The 22,167-nt window shown below is 45.9% G+C and overlaps 1 protein-coding gene across 1 annotated transcript in view; it reads right to left on the bottom strand.

Annotated features, from left to right (window-relative positions):
* LOC124142693 (short transient receptor potential channel 3-like) overlaps positions 1-22,167 on the bottom strand; it is a 116,159-nt gene that overhangs the window by 77,674 nt on the left and 16,318 nt on the right. The window contains exon 2 of the mRNA XM_048400985.1: positions 4,047-4,700. Coding sequence (XP_048256942.1) covers positions 4,047-4,700 — 654 coding nt within the window. The remainder of the gene's footprint in view (positions 1-4,046; positions 4,701-22,167) is intronic.

The following is a 22,167-nucleotide window of genomic DNA, read 5'->3' on the forward strand; positions in this document are numbered from 1 at the left end:
TACCGCAAATAAATGTTTTTTCAGGGCGAGCTGGCAACAAAAATGGCGGCTCGGATCTGCCTTTCCTTCGAAGAACCGAGACAGATGAGAAATTTAACTCTGCAAAGATTCCTAATGATGTAACAATTATCTACATTTGATTCATCCACTAAATAAAGTTTTATATGAAAATAATTATATTTCCGCCTTCAGATCTTGATTTCATTGATGGCACTTAGAACACGTTCCACTCGGGAGCCTGAGCATTGGCCGACAGCGCGAGTAATAGAGTGATATTTAAATAACTTCCCACGAAAACAGGTGACGATAATACCCATTTCATAATATAACATCCAGTTCATTTGGTCCATCAGAGGGAAAAACAGCTAAAACACTACAAATCATTTAACACTTAATGAAATTCTCTCTTTTACTGCTCTTACGTAATTGATTCGCTTATTTTGCAGTTAGGTATGATGGCCGTCATATGGTGTGTAGAGCACTGCCTTAGGCTGCAATAACGTGTGAAATTAATGCTGTTATATATTAGTTAGCGTAACGCGCGTGTGGGGGAGGGGGGGGGGGGAGGGGTGAAGGGGAGCGGGGGAAGCAGTGGGCGGGATATACACACCGCAATCAACTACCAGCGTGGTTGTAAAACATTCAAGATGGAAACAGTTTACACATGCGATCCCACATTGAAATGTGCGCTGCTAAGACAATCTTTAAGGAATAATTCCACCTTGTGCTTATCTTTACCTTAATTACAGGTAACTCCATCTGACGCTTGGTCATGAACATATAACATGCCGAATGTCTTTCATGGCTCGGAAATCATCTACCGGCCTTTTGAAGCGTTTTTGCATCACAGGTGTGCTGTTTGAGAATTTGTATTTGGGAGAATGTAAACGTCTTTTAACACGTCGGCACTGGGTCAAGTATCAGTGAGGAAGAGGTGGGAGGGCGTATAGTAATAAGTGTATCAAAGCATGCTGGCGTTAGCCTAATTTGCCACTGTACAGCTTATTCGTGAATCGCTGCTTGAACTGATATTTGATCTAATAATCAGCCTATCAGTGAGAGGCGGACATATATCACTCCATGTGCAATCGTGACCACTCGTATCATTCCGGTAGGTTACGGGAAGGGGCGAGTGGTGACGAACGCACTCGTCTGGGATTTTATATTAAGCTGTTAACCCCGCAGTAGGCACGGTTGCCCACATTCAACCAGGTATATTTTTACTATTTTCATTGTTAACACATTACAATTTCATCCTATCGGGTACCCATTTACTGCTTTTTGAGGCATAGTTCGAACAAAGTCACTTGCCTGAGAAACCTCATTTGTGCTTCAGTATAAGGGGACAACGATTGTTTCTTCTCATGAGCATGCTTCTCTCAGAAGGTGAGTTGGGCTACATCATGTGACTTAACCATGGACAGGGATACTAAGTGTTTGCTAATTACACATACAGTAAACTACGGTTATAACGAACTAAAAGGGACCACTAATTTTAGTTCGTTATAACCGTAGTTCGTTATGGGCACATATACACCCTATATACAGCAAATCGACGGGACCCCAAAACAGTTCGTTATATCAATCAGTTCGGTATAAGCGTGTTCGTTATAAACGTAGTTTACTGTACATGTAATAAGTGAGTGAGTGAATTTGGAGTAACATCGCTTTGAACCGCATTAACTCACGGCGTGTCAGCTTGATGTCAGAGGAAGCACGAGGTGATGCAGGTCTCAGACGTTAGCCACTGTGATGAAACCCACGAGCACGGGTATGGTGCTGACAAACCATGAAACAGAATCAGATAAAGGATTCTGGCACGTCTAAGGCACGCAACTCTGCACAGCGAATTGCGGTCCGTATGACCACTTGATATGCCCTACTTTGTTAAATAGAACAAACCTTCGATTTGTTTGTAAACCTGTCCATGTGTTAAATACATCGGATATACATGTATGTCATCGGGTTGTAGATGCTTATCTTAAATCTGCGCATGCGTGTTGTTGGAGTTCGCATACGGAAGGATCTAAATACTGTCACTACCACTGTATACCGTTAACTCTGCATAATATAATTATGTATCTTTGTGGGACAGGATTCGCTCCCCGCGAACAACTGGTGTCATCACTGTTTGGTTGTGATTCATAAAATCATGCTCTTGTCTGAATCGTACAATCGGTGAGGTGAGGTCAAATGGGGTTTAACGTCGCGTCCAAGATTATTGCACTTATATAGCGACGTGCATGCACGTGTATGTGTGTGTGTGGCTGCTTGTACTAGTCCGGACTGATGCCGATTTATAGTGCTAGCACACTGAGATACCATACCGCTGTTTAACATGAATGCCCCACTCAGACACCGTATACTGACTCCGAGCCGACCAGTCTTTGTTTTAGCCCCTTAATGCCGAGCGCCAGACAGGGTAACAACAAGTACCATCTTTTAACGTCTTTTGGTATGACGCGGCTGGGGATCGAACCCCGGACCTTCCGCTCTCCGGGCGGACGCTCTACCTTAAGACCACGGAGGCGGTCGAATCGTACAGTCGACAAAGACTTATGCCTTATGGTTTTGGCAAGGGTTTGTCGCTGTTATTTCATTATGTTTATGACATCGATCAGTTATATGTGTATCCAGCAATATACGAACCCTCGCCTGTGCATACTGAAATAAACTTTAAGTTTGTCTGTAAGTCATCGTGTTCGGCTGCGCCCACGCATCCACGAGAACGGCCTCCGCTATCGAAATCGGTTATTCACCTCTTCAGAAACATCAGGCCGAACAAAGTGGCAGTGAAATGCCATTCATGACGTTCCTAACATCTACACATAATAACACACATGTCAGAATATCGTTGCCGTGTAAGATGAAGATACAAAGATGAGATATTCAATAAGAACGGCCTCCCCCAGGGCTGTGAGGGGCACGCGGTGTCTGATACAGGTTCCTTATCTGTTGGTCTTGACGGTAGCCTGGCATTTTTTAAATTACTTCAAACACTTCACACATCAGCCACACGTACACTCACACCCCCTTGCCCTATACACACACATACACTCTCTCTCTCTCTCTCTCTCTCTCTCTCTCTCTCTCTCTCTCTCACACACACACACACACACAAACACACACACACATCACACCACACACACTCTCTACCTCACACACACATCACACCACACATACAAACACATCACATCACACACACACATCACATAACACACACACATCACACACTCACACCACACACTCACACAACACAAGCACACACCACACACTCTTGACACTCACACCTTTCCCTTACACATATTCACACAACACACACATCACACCACACACACACACAAACTCACGCGCACACACACTCACGCACACACTCACGCACAAACACAACACACACAGAGTCACACCCCCTTCCCCTACACACACCCTCTCTGTCACAAACATACACATTACACTACACATACAAACACATCACACATCACACACTCACACCCCTTACGCAGCACACACTCACACCACACAAACACACACCACACCCTTTCCCTTACACATATTCACACCACACACACAGACGCACACATACCCTCACGCGTACACACAACACACAGTCACACTTCCTCCTCGACACACACAAATACACACAGACACGCACATACACTCACGCGCGCACACATGCTCGCACATACACACTCACACACACACATACATACACACACGCACTTGTGCGTGCGTAACAAATTACAGCTATAGTTAAATGGCCGATCGTGCTTATCAAACTTGAACCGTTGTACGCATTCGGAGATTCAACGTCGTCAACGCTTTCAGAACTGAGAGAGCACGTGTTTTCAACATTGTGCTATGTTTCTCTGACAATAATTGACAACCCCAGTAACAATGGTCCCATTTAACTCATCGTTAAATGAGCAGTTTAAAAAAGAGTTTTAGAAAGAGAGAAATATATAGATAGATATAAACACTGAACACTTCGAGATTAACGTCGCCTCAGGAATGAGATGATTTTTTATCTGAATGTCACGTGCACCTACCTTGAACTCTTTTTCCACTTCCGCTAGCTTCATCATTTCCTGTCGCAGTTCAAAGGTCGTCATGATGGGGTCAGGGCTAGACAGAGCCATGTACGCTGGACTTGCAAGCGCACGGTAAGCGTTCAAACGTGACCTTGACCTTTTTAACGAATCATAATTCTGTTTAGCGACACAATCACTGCACTTGCACGAGATAGGATGGGGTTTCTCTATGGTATGATTCCGTGAGAGAAACATCTGAATAATCTCGTGGTTATTATAATGTGCGGCCAAAATAACGGGGGTGATATCAGGGGGGAACTGAGATTTCTCCTCTGTCCTGAAGAACGCCTCCCCTCCCCCCAGTCTCCGCAACCTATCCTCTCCGGCCATGAAGTTCGGATGTTCGATGATAAGCTTGACAATTTTAGTTCCTCCCTTGCTGATGGCGTGTAAAAGCGCCTCCTCGATGCAGTTGAAAGAGAGATTGTCAAGGAGGATTTCAATGACGTCCAGCTTCTCGCTGTCGATGGCCAGATGGAGAGCATTGCGGCCCATGTAGTCGACACAGTTGACGTTGAGACTCGACTCTCCGCTCTCTTCAAGAGACTGACGGACAATCCCTACATCACCAAGGTATGCAGCGTTGAGGAACACGCGCTCCTCATCCGTCAACTGAAACAATGGAAGTCATACGTTAGATATACGTCACCGAGAAGGTGGACAATTGACAAATAAAGAGACGAAAATGAAACTTCAAGCATCGTACATATATAGGGCAATATATGGCTTATTTTCATGTATTCACACAGTGAGATAAAAGGCTTGAAATGATTCAACGTTGGAATTGTCGGCGTCTACCTAAGGTGCGATGATGTCAGATGAGCCGTTGTCTTCACCTGAGATGACCATGACCCATGACGTTATATCAACAGGAAGGTCAAGGTTGTGAATGGTATAGTTAGGAACAGTGTGTGCAGAAGCTTTGGCGTGCAGAGGCTTGTTGACACGAGCAATAACCAGTGGCCATCACGCGCGTTAACTATATGCAGAGACGATGGTGGGTATCGATAGGCATAAAACGGATAACACATTATTCCCTGGCAAATAAGATTTTGTCTTACGTCGTTGCTTCCCGCCTCCAGCAGCGGTTTGAAGAGAAGCCACAGTTTGCTGAAGTCCAGGATGGACGCCAGATAACTGGACATGACCGACACGCATCAGGTCACGGGAACCGCACTTCCGGCCAGCATATGGCTGCACAGAACATCCGGTCAACAAGAGAGTTATACCCGTCCATGACGTGTCATGGCTGTCGGACGATTAAAGTCTTGGTTGTTCGACCACGAAGGGAGATGTTCCCTGTGCAAGCTGGCTGGAGTCGGTGGACATCATGAACACTATCACCAACACCTCTCCTGGGTTTTAATTGTTAGGGATTTTCCCCCTCCTTCAGCGCCGTTGCCGTATGTGTGGTAAATGAGTTTCATTACATGGTGGAAGCCACCCAATCATCGCCACGCGATAACACGGTTACATTGCAAATCACTGGCCATTTGCTAACCAAGGTGATCCATTTCAGTCATAAAATAACGTTCAATAACGAGATGGGGAGACCATCGCACGTCAAGGGGACCTTGGAAGAGATTGCCGTTTCTGGCCTTCTCCCTCATATATTACTTCATTGACGGATATTGACAAATGCTTTAATATAAAGCTACAACACTATAAAGTCATATATTCTCTCCCCCGGTTTTGATTTAATTTCCCGCTAAACTACAGAAGATGAATCGGCTGCTTGCTTTGCTCCCCTGGTGAGATGAGGGCAAGATGGTGATCAGCGCCACCAGCAATCTGCCTCTTGTCTTTAAAGTTTGTTATTTTATGGGCGAGTAAACCAGGCCCATTACCGTAGGCCGCTAACGACCTGCCACATCCCCCCTCCCCCCCCGACTCGGGAGTAATTGTCTCCACGTGCTGCCTGTAAGCGACACTTACATCGCTTGATGTGTTTACATCCTAGGCTTGATATGAAATCATTAAGTCTTACGTAACACAAACTCATTTACCAGCGCTCCGCTCGGATCTTTGTTTTTTTTTCTGACATGATGAGAAAGAACACTTCATCCCACTACAAGCTTATTAGGGTGTATCACCGAGTAACATCACAGAGTGAGTCCGGTCACACCGCACATACATCGACCGCAGAAGCAGAGGAGAAACTTGGGGGCAAGGAGAAGCCTGCTTGACGACCGGTGAGAAGATGGTAAGAAAGAGGGAGGAAATCTGAGAGAGGGACGAATATGAAGTGAACGACAGAGGGCTATTTGGAGATATGTCTTATAGGAGGAGTGATTCATGGAATGAGTTCATGGGGAGAACTGGGGGAAAGACTGGCATGAGCCGAACCAAAGTTGATCCGGAACAATGGCTTGAAACTGATCGAAGGAAGGAATTGGAGTGATTGAAAAACAGAGAGGATGGTAGGCGAGGTGGGTGTGATAGAGAGATGGTGGTGAGAGATCGAGAGAAGGTGATATGGGCGGATGGAGAAATGTAGTGACGGAAGTTAGCAGGGAGGAAGAGCAAGACAATAGACTGGGAGAAGAGCCAGAGGTGAGAGCGAGAGGGGAAAGGAGGAATATTGAGAAGAGGCTACTCCGCGTGATAGATAGTGGCATGGAATGACAGGCGGGTTAGAGTGGCAGGGAAGGGAAAGTGATAGAGTGAACGCGAATGAGTAAAGTTTCAAGGAAGAAGGTGGTGAGCGGATAGGAGCTGAGGTGTTAAGAAGGCAGGGTAGTTGAGAGAAGTGAGAATACTATGGAGAAGGTAGCACAAACAGAATGAGCAAAGAGGTGAGAGTAAACGAGAAGAGGGGTAAGGGAAAACGAGAAGATCCCGGGAAGAAAGGATGAGCTGATTGACAGAAGGAATAAGTTGCTACCTTGTCAAAAGGGCCTAATTTAGCGACAGACGCGGCCCGTAGCCCTGCAAGGAAGGGCTGAATTGGGCGGATTTAGTTAACGTCACCATGCATAACGTGGAGGGGTACTACTGAGAATGCCAGGCACCAAGTGAGATCAGACTTGGTGGACTGCACTGAGGAACGTGTGCGTCTTTCAGACAGGTCAGTGAGTACTTACTTACTGCTCGGCGAGTGCCTGACTGCATGGCAAAGATGTGAAGGCCTTGACGAGGGCTTGCAGTATGTTGGGTGGATGACGCAATGAGGGATGTTGGGAATGTATGTGTATGCTTACATCAACTGCAGCACGTCTACATCCACTACAGCCATGCCGTGCTACACATCCTTTAACACATCGACATCAACTACAGTCTGCCTCTGATACACATTAACACGACTACATGAACGACAGCCTTCCTTTGATATACTTTCAACACGACTACATCAACAATAAACTTTCTCTGACACACCTTTAACACGACTACATCTACGACAACGTTCTTGTCACACAGGTATAAAACGACTACATCAACGATAGCATTCTTTTCATACACCGTTAACACGTCTGTATCTGTTACGGCCTTCTGAAACATCTTTTATACGACTACATCAACGACAGCGTTTTTGTCATACGCCTTCAACACGACTACATCAACGACAACCTTCTTGTGATGCACCTTCGACACGACTACATCAACGACAGCCTTCTTGTAATGCACCTTAAACGTGACTACATCAACGACAGTCTTCCTCTAATACTCCTTTAACACGACTACATCAACGACAGCCTTCCCCTTATGCATTTTTAACACGACTACATCAATCATAGACGTTTAAAAAACTAAGCAGATGCATTGAAACATTTGCAAAACTGTGACCCAGATATCGTGTAAATTGATATCTTTTATCGGATATAACTTTGAATTAAAACATGAAAGTCGTTCAAATTTACCATCAGCACACAAACACGTGCAATGTTCTATTCAATCATCCCGATGTGCGGTCTTGTTTGTAAAAAACTGTCGCATTTGAAGCCTGATACATTCGTAGAGAAAAGATGAATATTTGCCCTTATTTGAAAGAATCAAATTGCCCAGTTGTGGGAATGTCAAACAGGATTACCGGAAAATAATAAAGCATTTCCATTTGTTAGATGTTTTGTTGTTCGGAGTCAGGGTGATTGCCTTGTCGCCGGTCGGACTTTTTACAACGTCTCTGATTGGTTGACCCTTCAGGGTCGCTCGGCTCACGTCGAGAACGGCGCAAGTGAAGCGACTAATGAAGATTCAAAAAGCACCTCGTAAACGCATTTATAGAAATTGAATCAACCCTTTCATTTGACAATCCCTATTAGGTGGCTGCGGCACAGCGGTAAGATCTATTGTGGAAATCATATTGGTTTGAATAAATGTTTCGTGTTTCCAGCCCAATTTCTTGTCCTAATTTGATTTGGATGCAACTTGATCCGGGATGAAAGCGTGTGGAGCAAAAGCCGTGCATGACAACGCCGGTAGCGGAGATGTGAGGACATGGGAGGGCGTGCTAATACGACTGCAGCACCGTACGTTTCGTCACACACAATATTCATCTCTCGCCTCCCCTTCACCTCACCCCATTCGGCGAATACCTCTGTCCTACTGGCACCCTCCACCCCTCCCACCACCACCTCCCCCACCCACCACCATCCGTCCATCACCTTCACCTCACCCCATTCGGTGAATACCTCTGTCCTTGTACACAACCCTACTGGCACCCTCCACCCCTCCCACCACCACCTCCCCCACCCACCACCATCCGTCCATCACCTTCACCTCACCCCATTCGGTGAATACCTCTGTCCTTGTACACAACCCTACTGGCACCCTCCACCCTTCCCACCACCACCTCCCCTCCCATCCTATCCATTCAACATCCCCCCCCCCACCACCACCACCTCCCCTCCCATCCTATCCATTCAACATCCCTCCCACCACCCCCACCCCCTCCCACCACCATCCGTCCATCACCTTCACCTCCGCTGTCCCACACTTCCATGTTCGTGAACCAACAATGGTTATGGTAATAAGGTACGCACCGCTCTCTGCGGGACAATAGCATGTCTGCACACTCTTGTGTTCCAATCTCAAATACGAATTATTTTTTTATACCGTTTTTTTTTCATCCATTAAATCGTCTTGATGTGTGTACTCATGCTCTTGTATTATCTCCGCCCTGCTTCTGCTGACGTAGGCTTTGGTTTCATTACGAGGGAACATTTGACAGAGGAGGTTCTGAGGATGGAGTGAGAGTACATCAAGTCTTTGGTTGTTCACTCTAACCCCAGCAAGACGAGAACGGAACTTAAGCTTCATTCTTTACCTTTGATCTGATGAAATCCCATTACTGATCCAATTTCTAACGTCTTTAAGCTGATCTTTCAAGCAAAGCAGTGAAATATTAGCTACACTTTTAAAGATATAACGTGCAATTTCCACAGATGTTTAATTACTTGAGATATTTTCTTTACACTTCTTGGAAAATGTTTGCATTTGACAAAGATCGCTATCTTGGCATCATGTGTGGGGTTTTCTTTGGAAACAACCCTAACAGTTTACACTGTTCCCAGTTTCCGCAGATCCATCACCAGAACAATATTCTTGATTGTCAATGTCTGTACAGCTCTCATGGATTGTCACGCATATCCACCAACGCCTTCCTCCCCATCACCATACAAAACAAGAACGCAAACCCCTGTTGTCAACCACAACCATCACTCCATCCTCTGTTGTCAAACACAACCATCACTTCAACCTCTGTTGTCAAACACAACCATCACTCCATCCTCTGTTGTCAAACACAACCATCACTCCATCCTCTGTTGTCAAACACAACCATCACTTCAACCTCTGTTGTCAAACACAACCATCACTCCATCCTCTGTTGTCAAACACAACCATCACTCCATCCTCTGTTGTCAACCACAACCGATAACGCCATCCCCCTAACCTCCACTAACTTCCATCACGACGACCTCCTAACCTCCACCAACTTCAATCACGACATCCCCCTCACCTCCACCAACTTCCATCACGACGACCTCCTAACCTCCACCAACTTCAATCACGACATCCCCCCTCACCTCCACCAACTTCCATCACGACGACCTCCTAACCTCCATCAACTTCAATCACGACATCCCCCTCACCTCCACCAACTTCCATCACGACGACCTCCTAACCTCCACCAACTTCAATCACGACATCCCCCCTCACCTCCACCAACTTATATCACGACGACCTCCTAACCTCCACCAACTTCAATCACGACATCCCCCCTCACCTCCACCAACTTCCATCACGACACCCTCCTAACCTCCACCAACTTCAATCACGACACCCTCCTAACCTCCATCAACTTCCATCACGACAACCTCCTAACCTCCACCAACTTCAATCACGACAACCTCCTAACCTCCACCAACTTCCATCACGACACCCTCCTAACCTCAACCAACTTCAATCACGACAACCTCCTAACCTCCACCAACTTCCATCACGACACCCTCCTAACCTCCATCAACTTCCGTCACGACAACCTCCTAACCTCCATCAACTTCCATCACGACACCCTCCTAACCTCCACCAACTTCCATCACGACAACTCCCTCACCTTCACCAACTTCCATCACGACATCCCCCTCACCACCACCAACTTCCATCACGACACACTCCTAACCTCCACCAACTTCCATCACGACATCCCCCCTCACCTCCAACAACTTCCATCACGACATCCCCCTCACCTCCACCAACCTCCATCACGACGACCTCCTAACCTCCACCAACTTCCATCACGACATCCCCCCTCACATCCACCAACTTCCATCACGACACCCCCCTCACCTCGACCAACTTCCATCACGACATCCCCCCTCACCTCCACCAACTTCCATCACGACACACTCCTAACCTCCACCAACTTCCATCACGACATCCCCCCTCACCTCCAACAACTTCCATCACGACATCCCCCTCACCTCCACCAACCTCCATCACGACAACCTCCTAACCTCCACCAACTTCCATCACGACATCCCCCCTCACCTCCACCAACTTCCATCACGACATCCCCCTCACCTCCACCAACTTCCATCACGACATCCTCCTAACCTCCACCAACTTCCATCACGACACCCCCCCTCACCTCCACCAACTTCCATCACGACATCCCCCCTCACCTCCAACAACTTCCATCACGACATCCCCCTCACCTCCACCAACTTCCATCACGACATCCCCTCACCTCCACCAACTTCCATCACGACATCCCCCTCACCCCCACGGACTTCCATCACGACACCCCCCTCACCTCCACCAACTTCCATCACGACATCCCCTCACCTCCACCAACCTCCATCACGACATCCCCCTCACCCCCACGGACTTCCATCACGACACCCCCCTCACCTCCACCAACTTCCATCACGACATCCCCCTCACCTCCACCAACTTCAATCACGACATCCCCCTCACCTCCAACAACTTCCATCACGACATCCTCCCTCACCTCCAACAACTTCCATCACGACATCCCCCTCACCTCCACCAACTTCCATCACGACATCCCCCTCACCTCCACCAACTTCCATCACGACATCCCCCTCACCTCCACCAACTTCCATCACGACATCCCCCTCACCTCCACCAACCTCCATCACGACATCCCCCTCACCCCCACCGACTTCCATCACGACATCCCCCTCACCTCCACCAACCTCCATCACGACATCCCCCTCACCCCCACCAACTTCAATCACGACATCCCCCTCACCTCCAACAACTTCCATCACGACATCCCCCTCACCTCCACCAACTTCCATCACGACATCCCCCTCACCCCCACCAACTTCCATCACGACATCCCCCTCACCTCCACCAACTTCCATCACGACATCCCCCTCACCTCCACCGACTTCCATCACGACATCCCCCTCACCTCCAACAACTTCCATCACGACATCCCCCCTCACCTCCACCGACTTCCATCACGACATCCCCCTCACCTCCAACAACTTCCATCACGACATCCCCCCTCACCTCCACCGACTTCCATCACGACATCCCCCTCACCACCACCAACTTCAATCACGACATCCCCCTCACCTCCAACAACTTCCATCACGACATCCCCCCTCACCTCCACCGACTTCCATCACGACATCCCCCTCACCACCACCAACTTCCATCACGACATCCCCCTCACCTCCACCAACTTCCATCACGACATCCCCCCTCACCTCCACCAACTTCCATCACGACATCCCCCTCTACTCCACCAACTTCCATCACGACATCCCCCCTCACCTCCACCAACTTCCATCACGACATCCCCCTCTACTCCACCGACTTCCATCACGACATCCCCCTCACCACCACCAACTTCAATCACGACATCCCCCTCACCTCCAACAACTTCCATCACGACATCCCCCCTCACCTCCACCGACTTCCATCACGACATCCCCCTCACCACCACCAACTTCCATCACGACATCCCCCTCTACTCCACCGACTTCCATCACGACATCCCCCTCACCTCCACCGACTTCCATCACGACATCCCCCTCACCACCACCAACTTCCATCACGACATCCCCCTCACCTCCACCAACTTCAATCACGACATCCCCCTCACCTCCAACAACTTCCATCATGACATCCCCCCTCACCTCCACCGACTTCCATCACGACATCCCTCTCACCACCACCAACTTCCATCACGACATCCCCCTCACCTCCACCAACTTCCATCACGACACCCTCCTAACCTCCACCAACTTCAATCACGACATCCCCCTCACCTCGACCAACTTCCATCACGACACCCTCCTAACCTCCACCAACTTCCATCACGACATCCCCCTCACCTCGACCAACTTCCATCACGACACCCCCCTCACCTCCAACAACTTCCATCACGACACACTCCTAACCTCCACCAACTTCAATCACGACACCCTCCTAACCTCCATCAACTTCCTTCACGACAACCTCCTAACCTCCACCAACTTCAATCACGACAACCTCCTAACCTCCACCAACTTCCATCACGACACCCTCCTAACCTCAACCAACTTCAATCACGACAACCTCCTCACCTCCACCAACTTCCATCACGACACCCTCCTAACCTCCATCAACTTCCGTCACGACAACCTCCTAACCTCCATCAACTTCCATCATGACACCCCCCTCACCTCGACCAACTTCCATCACGACACACTCCTAACCTCCACCAACTTCCATCACGACATCCCCCCTCACCTCCAACAACTTCCATCTCGACATCCCCCTCACCTCCACCAACCTCCATCACGACGACCTCCTAACCTCCACCAACTTCCATCACGACATCCCCCCTCACCTCCACCAACTTCCATCACGACACCCCCCTCACCTCCACCAACTTCCATCATGACACCCCCCTCACCTCCACCAACTTCCATCACGACACACTCCTAACCTCCACCAACTTCCATCACGACATCCCCCCTCACCTCCAACAACTTCCATCACGACATCCCCCTCACCTCCACCAACCTCCATCACGACGACCTCCTAACCTCTACCAACTTCCATCACGACATCCCCCCTCATCTCCACCGACTTCCATCACGACATCCCCCTCACCTCCACCGACTTCCATCACGACATCCCCCCTCACCTCCACCAACTTCCATCACGACATCCCCCTCACCTCCACCAACTTCCATCACGACATCCTCCTAACCTCCACCAACTTCCATCACGACATCCCCCCTCACCTCCAACAACTTCCATCACGACATCCCCCTCACCTCCACCAACTTCCATCACGACATCCCCTCACCTCCACCAACCTCCATCACGACATCCCCCTCACCCCCACGAACTTCCATCACGACACCCCCCTCACCTCCACCAACTTCCATCACGACATCCCCCTCACCTCCACCAACTTCAATCACGACATCCCCCTCACCACCACCAACCTCCATCACGACATCCCCCTCACCTCCACCAACCTCCATCACGACATCCCCCTCACCACCACCAACTTCCATCACGACATCCCCCTCACCTCCACCAACTTCCATCACGACACCCTCCTAACCTCCACCAACTTCCATCACGACATCCCCCTCACCTCTACCGACTTCCATCACGACATCCCCCTCACCTCCACCAACTTCCATCACGACACCCCCTCACCCCCACCGACTTCCATCACGACATCCCCCTCACCTCCAACAACTTCAATCACGACATCCCCCTCACCTCCAACAACTTCCATCACGACATCCCCCCTCACCTCCACCGACTTCCATCACGACATCCCCCTCACCACCACCAACTTCCATCACGACACCCTCCTAACCTCCACCAACTTCCATCACGACAACTCCCTCACCTTCACCAACTTCCATCACGACATCCCCCTCACCACCACCAACTTCCATCACGACACCCTCCTAACCTCCACCAACTTCCATCACGACACCCCCCTCACCTCCACCAACTTCCATCACGACATCCCCCCTCTTCTCCACCAACTTCCATCACGACAACTCCCTCACCTTCATCTACTGGTAACATGACCACGCTCGTCTCCATCACCAAATCTCCCTATTTCCGCCTTCCTCTCTTTTGCAGCCGCAACTTTAACCATTTACCCTAATGTTTGGCAGAACTACCGCCGATTATTGCCAGGAATCAACGACATGTGGTGCCAGGTCAATATATACCGTTAGTTGAGGCTTCAGAAGCCCGCCTATCTACAAATGTGTGAACAAATTGGATTATCAACGACTGTGTTGGCTAATTTCCAGAATTGTAATTAAGACTTGATTGCTCGGTTTGCTTTTATCGACGTGTTGCTCTAACACGTGAATTGAATTCCCCTACTTGTGGTATGCGTTGCAATACATTAGGAGATGCATGAATTGAGGCTACTTGACCGAGAGTGAAGGGTCGACAGTGGTCGGGACTCAAGTCACGTGTGACTTGAAAACAACGCAAGGCGGTGTAATACCGGTGACAAATCAGTGTTTGATGTTTATTCATTTGACAAATGACAAATGAGTGACAAAATGAGTGACAACTCCGCGATGTACGCGATTTACCGATGTACGATCGGTACCAATGTCCAAGCTGGTCATTTCAGTGCCACGCATGGTTATTACACCGAAGCCATGCTCTGTCATACCATTGTAAGATCAAGGCTGGCAAGTGTCCAATCATGCTGCAGTATCTTACAAGTGCCTTACCAGTGTCACACTAAACTCATAACGGTGTTGTACAGTGTCACACTAAACTCATAACAGTGTCGTACAGTGTCACACTAAACTCATAACAGTGTCGTACAGTGTCGTGCAGTGTCACACTAAACTCATAACGGTGTCGTACAGTGTCACACTAAACTAATAACAGAGTCGTACAGTGTCGTACAGTGTCACAATAAACACAGGGCAGTGTCGTACAGTGTCGTACAGTGTCACGCTAAACTCATAACAGTGTCGTACAGTGTCACACTAGACTCATAACAGTGTCGTACAGTGTCGTACAGTATTACACTAAACACATAACGTTATGAGTTTAGTGTGACACTGTACGACACTGTTATGAGTTTAGCGTGACACTCTTAGACACTGTTATGAGTTTAGTGTAACACTGTACGACACTCTACGATACTGTTATGAGTTTAGTTTGACACTGTACGACAGTGTTTTGAGTGTAGTGTGACACTGTACGACTCTGTTTTGAGTGTAGTGTGACACTGTATGACACTGTTATGAAGTTAGTGTGATACTGCACGACACTGTCACACTAAACTCATAACAGTGTCGTACAGTGTCACGCTAAATTCATAACAGTGTCGTACAGTGTCACACTAAACTCATAACAGTGTCATACTCGCGGTTAACCTCCAGGCAACTTTACCATCCATGTTGGATGTCACCACAAAATCGTCAAAAGCAAAGAACAATTCTTTAGTTACACAGATAGAAGTATTACTTCAGCGAATAGGCCAATATTATAAAACAGACAGTTAATCTTCAGCTTGTACAGTTGAAGACGGGGATAGGGAGTTGTATTTGTACGACCCTGTACTACACCCAAGCAGGCGATAGTGGTTGTATCTGTACACTATCAGAGCATCCGACAAGACAAAGTTCATACAACACGACACAGACCACACCAAGAACTGTCTGAGCTCCTTTTTGGTACCTCTGATGTATTAATTAACCATTTAATTGTAGCTGCTAAAAGATTGATCTATGAAAAGAATGAACTTTGTTGCTTTTAAGAACACAATAAGAAGTATCTATGACGTTGAATACCATATTGCACTTAGAAATAATTACTTCTCTGCCTTTAACAGAAAATGGGCTTTGTTTACTCAAACTGTAAAATAACTTATTCACTTGATGCTTGCAACATAATTTGATGTACCATAAATACGCACCTTCTTAATAGTATACATAAATATGCCTTCATCTGTACCATGCTGTGGATTATGCCTTAGGCCTCCTCTGTACCACATCCTTTTTTCGAATTACCTTTATACATGAATTTGTACTGTTATTCGATTTCATCTGTATCCTGTGTATATGACTGAATAAAAAAAAAGAAAAAAAAAAAAAAGGACTGTCTTTCTTAAACTATGAAGTTATTCTGAAATACATCAGCGTGTACGTTCAGTTACTCGTTTTACATATATGAACTTTAGATCACAAATTTAGTATGTGGCAGGCTTTAAGTCACCTGACACACCCTGACGTTTTAACTGGCCAGAGAATAGATGCTGTGTCTAGTAGATATACCTGACATGCATCACTGGAGGTATCAGTTATCGCCGGAGCTAACAGACCTGATGCCACACTCAGCGACTGAACACCCTCATAGATATACGGCGCTTCTTAAACCAATTTCCGGCAAAACCTTTCATGTTGAAAATTCGCAAAACGCGATGTTATTGATGCCACGAAGCGAGGGAGACGAGAGTGACGTCCTGCGTCGAGTGTTTTGTGAGACAGTACCGTGTATGTGTCTACTGTGAGATCCGTGATGTCATCTCGGTGCATCACTTCTCAGTCTCATCACCTCGGTTCAGTATTGGGACTACATCACCTGCTTATAACCTGCTGGGTGAGGTCACGGGGTTATATTCCCTGCTAGTGATTCCATATCACATGTTTTGTGGGATATAAGCACATAATAACATGCTTAGTGGGATATTAGAACATTATAACATGGTCAGTGGGATATTTCAACATTATAACATGCTTAGTGAGATATTTGGATGTTATAACATGCTTAGTGAGATATTAGGATGTTATAACATGCTTAGTGAGATATTAGGATGTTATAACATGCTTAGTGAGATATTAGGACATTGTAACATGCTTAGTGAGATATTACATTATGACAGGCTTCGTGAGATATTAGGATGTTATAACATGATTAGTGGTATATTAGGACGTTATAACATGCTTCGTGAGATATTATAACATTATAACATGCTTAGTGGTATATTAGGACGTTATAACATGCTTCGTGAGATATTATAACATTATAACATGCTTAGTGGAATATTAGAACACAAAAACATGCTTCGTGCGATATTATAACATCATAACATGCTTGGTGGGATATTAGAACATAATAATATGCTTCGAGAGATATGATAGTATTATAAAATGCTTAGTGGAATATTAGAACATAACAACATGCTTAGTGGGATACGAGAACATAATAACATGCTTCTTGAGATATTATAACACTATAACATGCTTAATGAGATATTATAACATTATAACATGCTTAGTGAGATATTATAACACTATAACATGCTTAGGGAAATATTAGAACATAATAGCATGCCTTGTGGGATATTAGATCATATTATCATGCTTAGTGAGATATTAGAACATAATAACATACTTAATAGGAACATAATAACATACTTAGTGGGATTTAGGAACATAATAGCATGCTTAGTTGGATATTTGAACATAATAACATGCTTAGTGAGACATGAGAACATTATAGCATGTTCAGTGAGATATTAGAACAATATAACATGCTTAGTTGGATATAAGAACATTATAACGTGTTTAGTGAGATATTATATACAACATTATAACATGCTTAGTGAGATATTAGAACACTATAACAAGCTCAGTGGAATATTAGAACATAATAACATGCTTAGTGGGATATTAGAACATCATAACATGCTTAGTGGGATATAAGAACATCATAACATGCTTAGTGAGATATTAGGACATTATAACATGCTTAGCGAGATATTAGAACATTATAGAATAATTGGTGAGAAAATTAGAACAGTAAGATATTATGACTATAATAATTGCTAGTGAGATGATAGGGCAACATAATATGCTAAGTAAGATATTAGGTCAAACTGTTCAGCGAGAAATTTAGACCATATCACCCCTTACACAAGCTATTAGTATTCGTGGCATACACCGCCTTAGGATAGAAAATTCATAACAAAATTCTGCAGATTTGTTTTACGTGTGGGCGATCGTTCATCTAACAAGGCTATTCCAGCTGAATGTGGGATATATCCACTGCGTGCCAATTGCAAATCAAGTTATATCATTTTGGATTCGGCTACTTCGACAAACAGACACGCGGTATATAAACCGCCCCTGCAATATGTACAACCAGTTAGAATGTTTATTGGACTTCGGCAGTACCAGAACTACTGTTGTTGTTCTGTCATGGTTCTGCACGTGCTTGGGTTGCTCACCATGTTGGAAACAGAGAACTACTTTAACTGTAACTTTGCAACGTTGTAATGATTCTTACTTCCAAGATTGGTCGTCTGATATTTCATAACTCTAAATCTTTGCACACACACCCCACATACACACTGTCATTATGTCCGAGTTCTATTTACAAACTTTATGGTCTTTGTAATTACGGAGATCCCTAACACATCCTTTACGTGAGGTATTAACAGCTTCAATGTCAAGCTTTAGAGGATCAGAAGATACTGACATTAACATGGCAATGTGTCACCAGTACTTAAACTTGCAGGGCAATGAATTCCATGTGTTGGAGAGCCCTTTGGATGAAGTCAGGGAAAAAAACAAGAAAACAACAACAATGTTCATCTTATGATTGCCAAGAATGTACATCTTATGTTCGCCAAAAATATAAATCTTATGATTGCCAAGAATGTACATCTTATTATTGCCAAGAATGTACATCTCATGATTACCAAAAATGCAAACTCAATCCTACATTGAGCTATTTTTAAAATTAAATAAATTTATAAATGGAAAGTAAATATCCAAGGAAATTAGTAAATTGAAATATATCAGGTACTATAGACAGTTCTTGTAAAAGGTGCATTGTGTTGTTGGCCTTAAGACCAAAAGAAGTACTAAAACTTTCCGTCTGTCTGTCTGTAAGATATTAAGACAATATAACTTGCTTTGTGACATATTTGGATCATATGCTCTGTTATATGTTCAGCTTGGACATAGGTAGGTAAGTTCTACTATAGAGGGCGCAAATCATCAAACATTCTTCAAATAAATGGTTTTTGTTCACATGTCAAGTATGGCCATTTACAACAAACGGCAAGCGTTTCAATATACTGTCAGTTATTCACGTGAATAGCAACAAAAATAACAGTCATGAAATAACTACAAATTGCGTTTGTTTTTATCTGTCGAGATACAGCAAAGTATTCATGTAATAAATGTAATTGCTTGCATCAATCCCCGTCGCCCGGATCAATCACTCCGGCCGCCAGTGTGACTGAGTTCAGGCTGGTCGAGAAGCTCCGCACAGCGCAGGTAGTAGAGACTCGCTGGGAGCAGTCGACCGGGAAATTGTATGATGGTCGGTACTGATTTAAAGATGCTAAGCCTGCCGGTTTAACTGTCGGTTTGCGTTATCAGATCAGTAGGCAGGATATTAGCGTAATGTGGATCTAATCCTAAGTTAGGAAGTTATCGAGATGTTGCTGCCGGTATCGTAACTCTGGCCATCAAGATAGCTGCTCGGGGGAAACTAAACCCTATCGCCATCCCAACAGGGCTTGGGTTATTAAAATTAGGGAGATATCTTCCCCTCTCTCACAAATACCCAACCCTTTATTGCATGCATCAATGTCTCTGATATATCTACGGGCTAACCAAGAACAAGGTCCCCTGTTTGGGAGGGACTGACAAGACGATTTAGTAATTTGGGCACGTGGTCTCTGCATCAAGATGATTTATTAGTAATTATATAAAACAGACTGACGAAACAGCTCCAAGGCATCTGATTGATTTTCTAAAAGTAAATCAGTCAAAGAGAGAATAATGTGTTTTGCCAATGTATGTCTCTATTACATAAGATGCAATGAGGTATGTTGTTTTCGTCCTACAGTGACGAGAGAGAGCCGACAATTGAATCCCTTGTGACCACAGCGGGTCTGTCTGTTACTCATTCTCATTGCCCTGGCTGAATGGCCCCGGCCTGACTGCTTCATGTCGGTGTATGACAATGGTTTTTAAGTGGTCAATGTCTAAACTATGTAATTACATTATGGAGTCATATAAACATTTTATGACATCATAGAGTCACATATTTTTCCATGACTGGTTAGCGTGCTTTATGTTTGGCATGCTGATTATCTTATGATCATCTTGTATGTCTGTGATCAGTCAATACAATTGGGGGGTGGGGAAGGGGTAATCGCACTCCAGACCGTTATAGCGCCTTGACGTAAAATAGTCGCACTCCACACCGTTATAGTACCTTGACGTAAAATGGTCGCACGCCGCAGCATAATAGCGCCTTGACGTAACATAGTCGCATCAGACATCGTAATAGCGCCTTGACGTAAAATGGTCGCACTCCACACCGTTATAGCGCCTTGACGTAACATAGTCGCACTCCACACCGTTATAGCGCCTTGACGTAACATAGTCGCACTCCACACCGTTATAGCGCCTTGACGTAACATAGTCGCACTTCACACCGGTATAGCGCCTTGACGTAACATAGTCGCACTTCACACCGGTATAGCGCCTTGACGTAACATAGTCGCACTTCACACCGGTATAGCGCCTTGACGTAACATAGTCGCATCAGACATCGTAATAGCGCTTTGACGTAACATAGTCTCGCCCCACACCGTTATAACGCCTTGACGTAACATAGTCTCGCCCCACACCGTTATAACGCTTTGACGTAAAATAGTCCCCCCCCCACCACACACACACACACTGTTATAACGCCCTGACGTAACGTAGTCACACAGTTCATCAACTCGTACTGGGTCCCGTGCCACATAGCGATCGTAGCGCTCCGACAGTCGTAAGTCTATGTTAAAGTATGGCAGTTAAGATCGACTTCGCGCTACTAGCTCTTTGTGGAAGGGACCCCTGCCTCGCATCTCGCCTATATATTCAGTCCCTGTCTGTACCGGACGACAGTGTCACAAGGTCATGTAAGGGCAATGTACTCGTCATGTTACAGAATCGAGTACAAATCTATTCTCTACCTGCAACGGAAATCGACGAAATACAGCTAAGGACGATCAGCCGGTACACGCTGATGTCAACTGGATTGCAGGCCGCCGCACCTCACTGCCGCTGATAATACATTACATTTACATATTACCTAACACGTGATACAAGACGGGTCAGTCGAGCTACCTGAGTGGGTATACCGTCGCTCTTCCGGGAAAATGTCTGTAAGATGCTGCGTCTGAGTAAGCGTCTCTGTTATTGTGTGTATTTACTGTATGTCAACAGCGAGCTGGTATTACTCAGACAGAAGAATTAGCGGAAAAGGTTAGACTGTCGAAGACATCACTATAGAGTTACACGGTGACCCTTGACCTCACTGTATAGGGAAGTCACACTGATGACGACATACTAAAGGAGGTTCCACGGAATTTTGGGAATGGGCGTCTTTAAAAGAGTGTATGCTTGGTTAAAGTACACACTGTGCGGTATATTGTACAACTCAGTTTGGAGATAACGTTAATATACAATATGGCTTGGAATTCTTTGAGCGTTGCAGAAAAGTACTTGATTGTTGAAAAATACCTTTTTACAGAAGATTTCGGTATTCCTTGCCGGCCGGAAATACAATTCTACAGCATTAGGTTTACTTTGTTTAG

This window comes from Haliotis rufescens, unplaced genomic scaffold, assembly GCF_023055435.1.
Source record: "Haliotis rufescens isolate VD_foot unplaced genomic scaffold, xgHalRufe1.0.p SCAF_20, whole genome shotgun sequence".
NCBI lineage: Eukaryota > Metazoa > Mollusca > Gastropoda > Lepetellida > Haliotidae > Haliotis > Haliotis rufescens.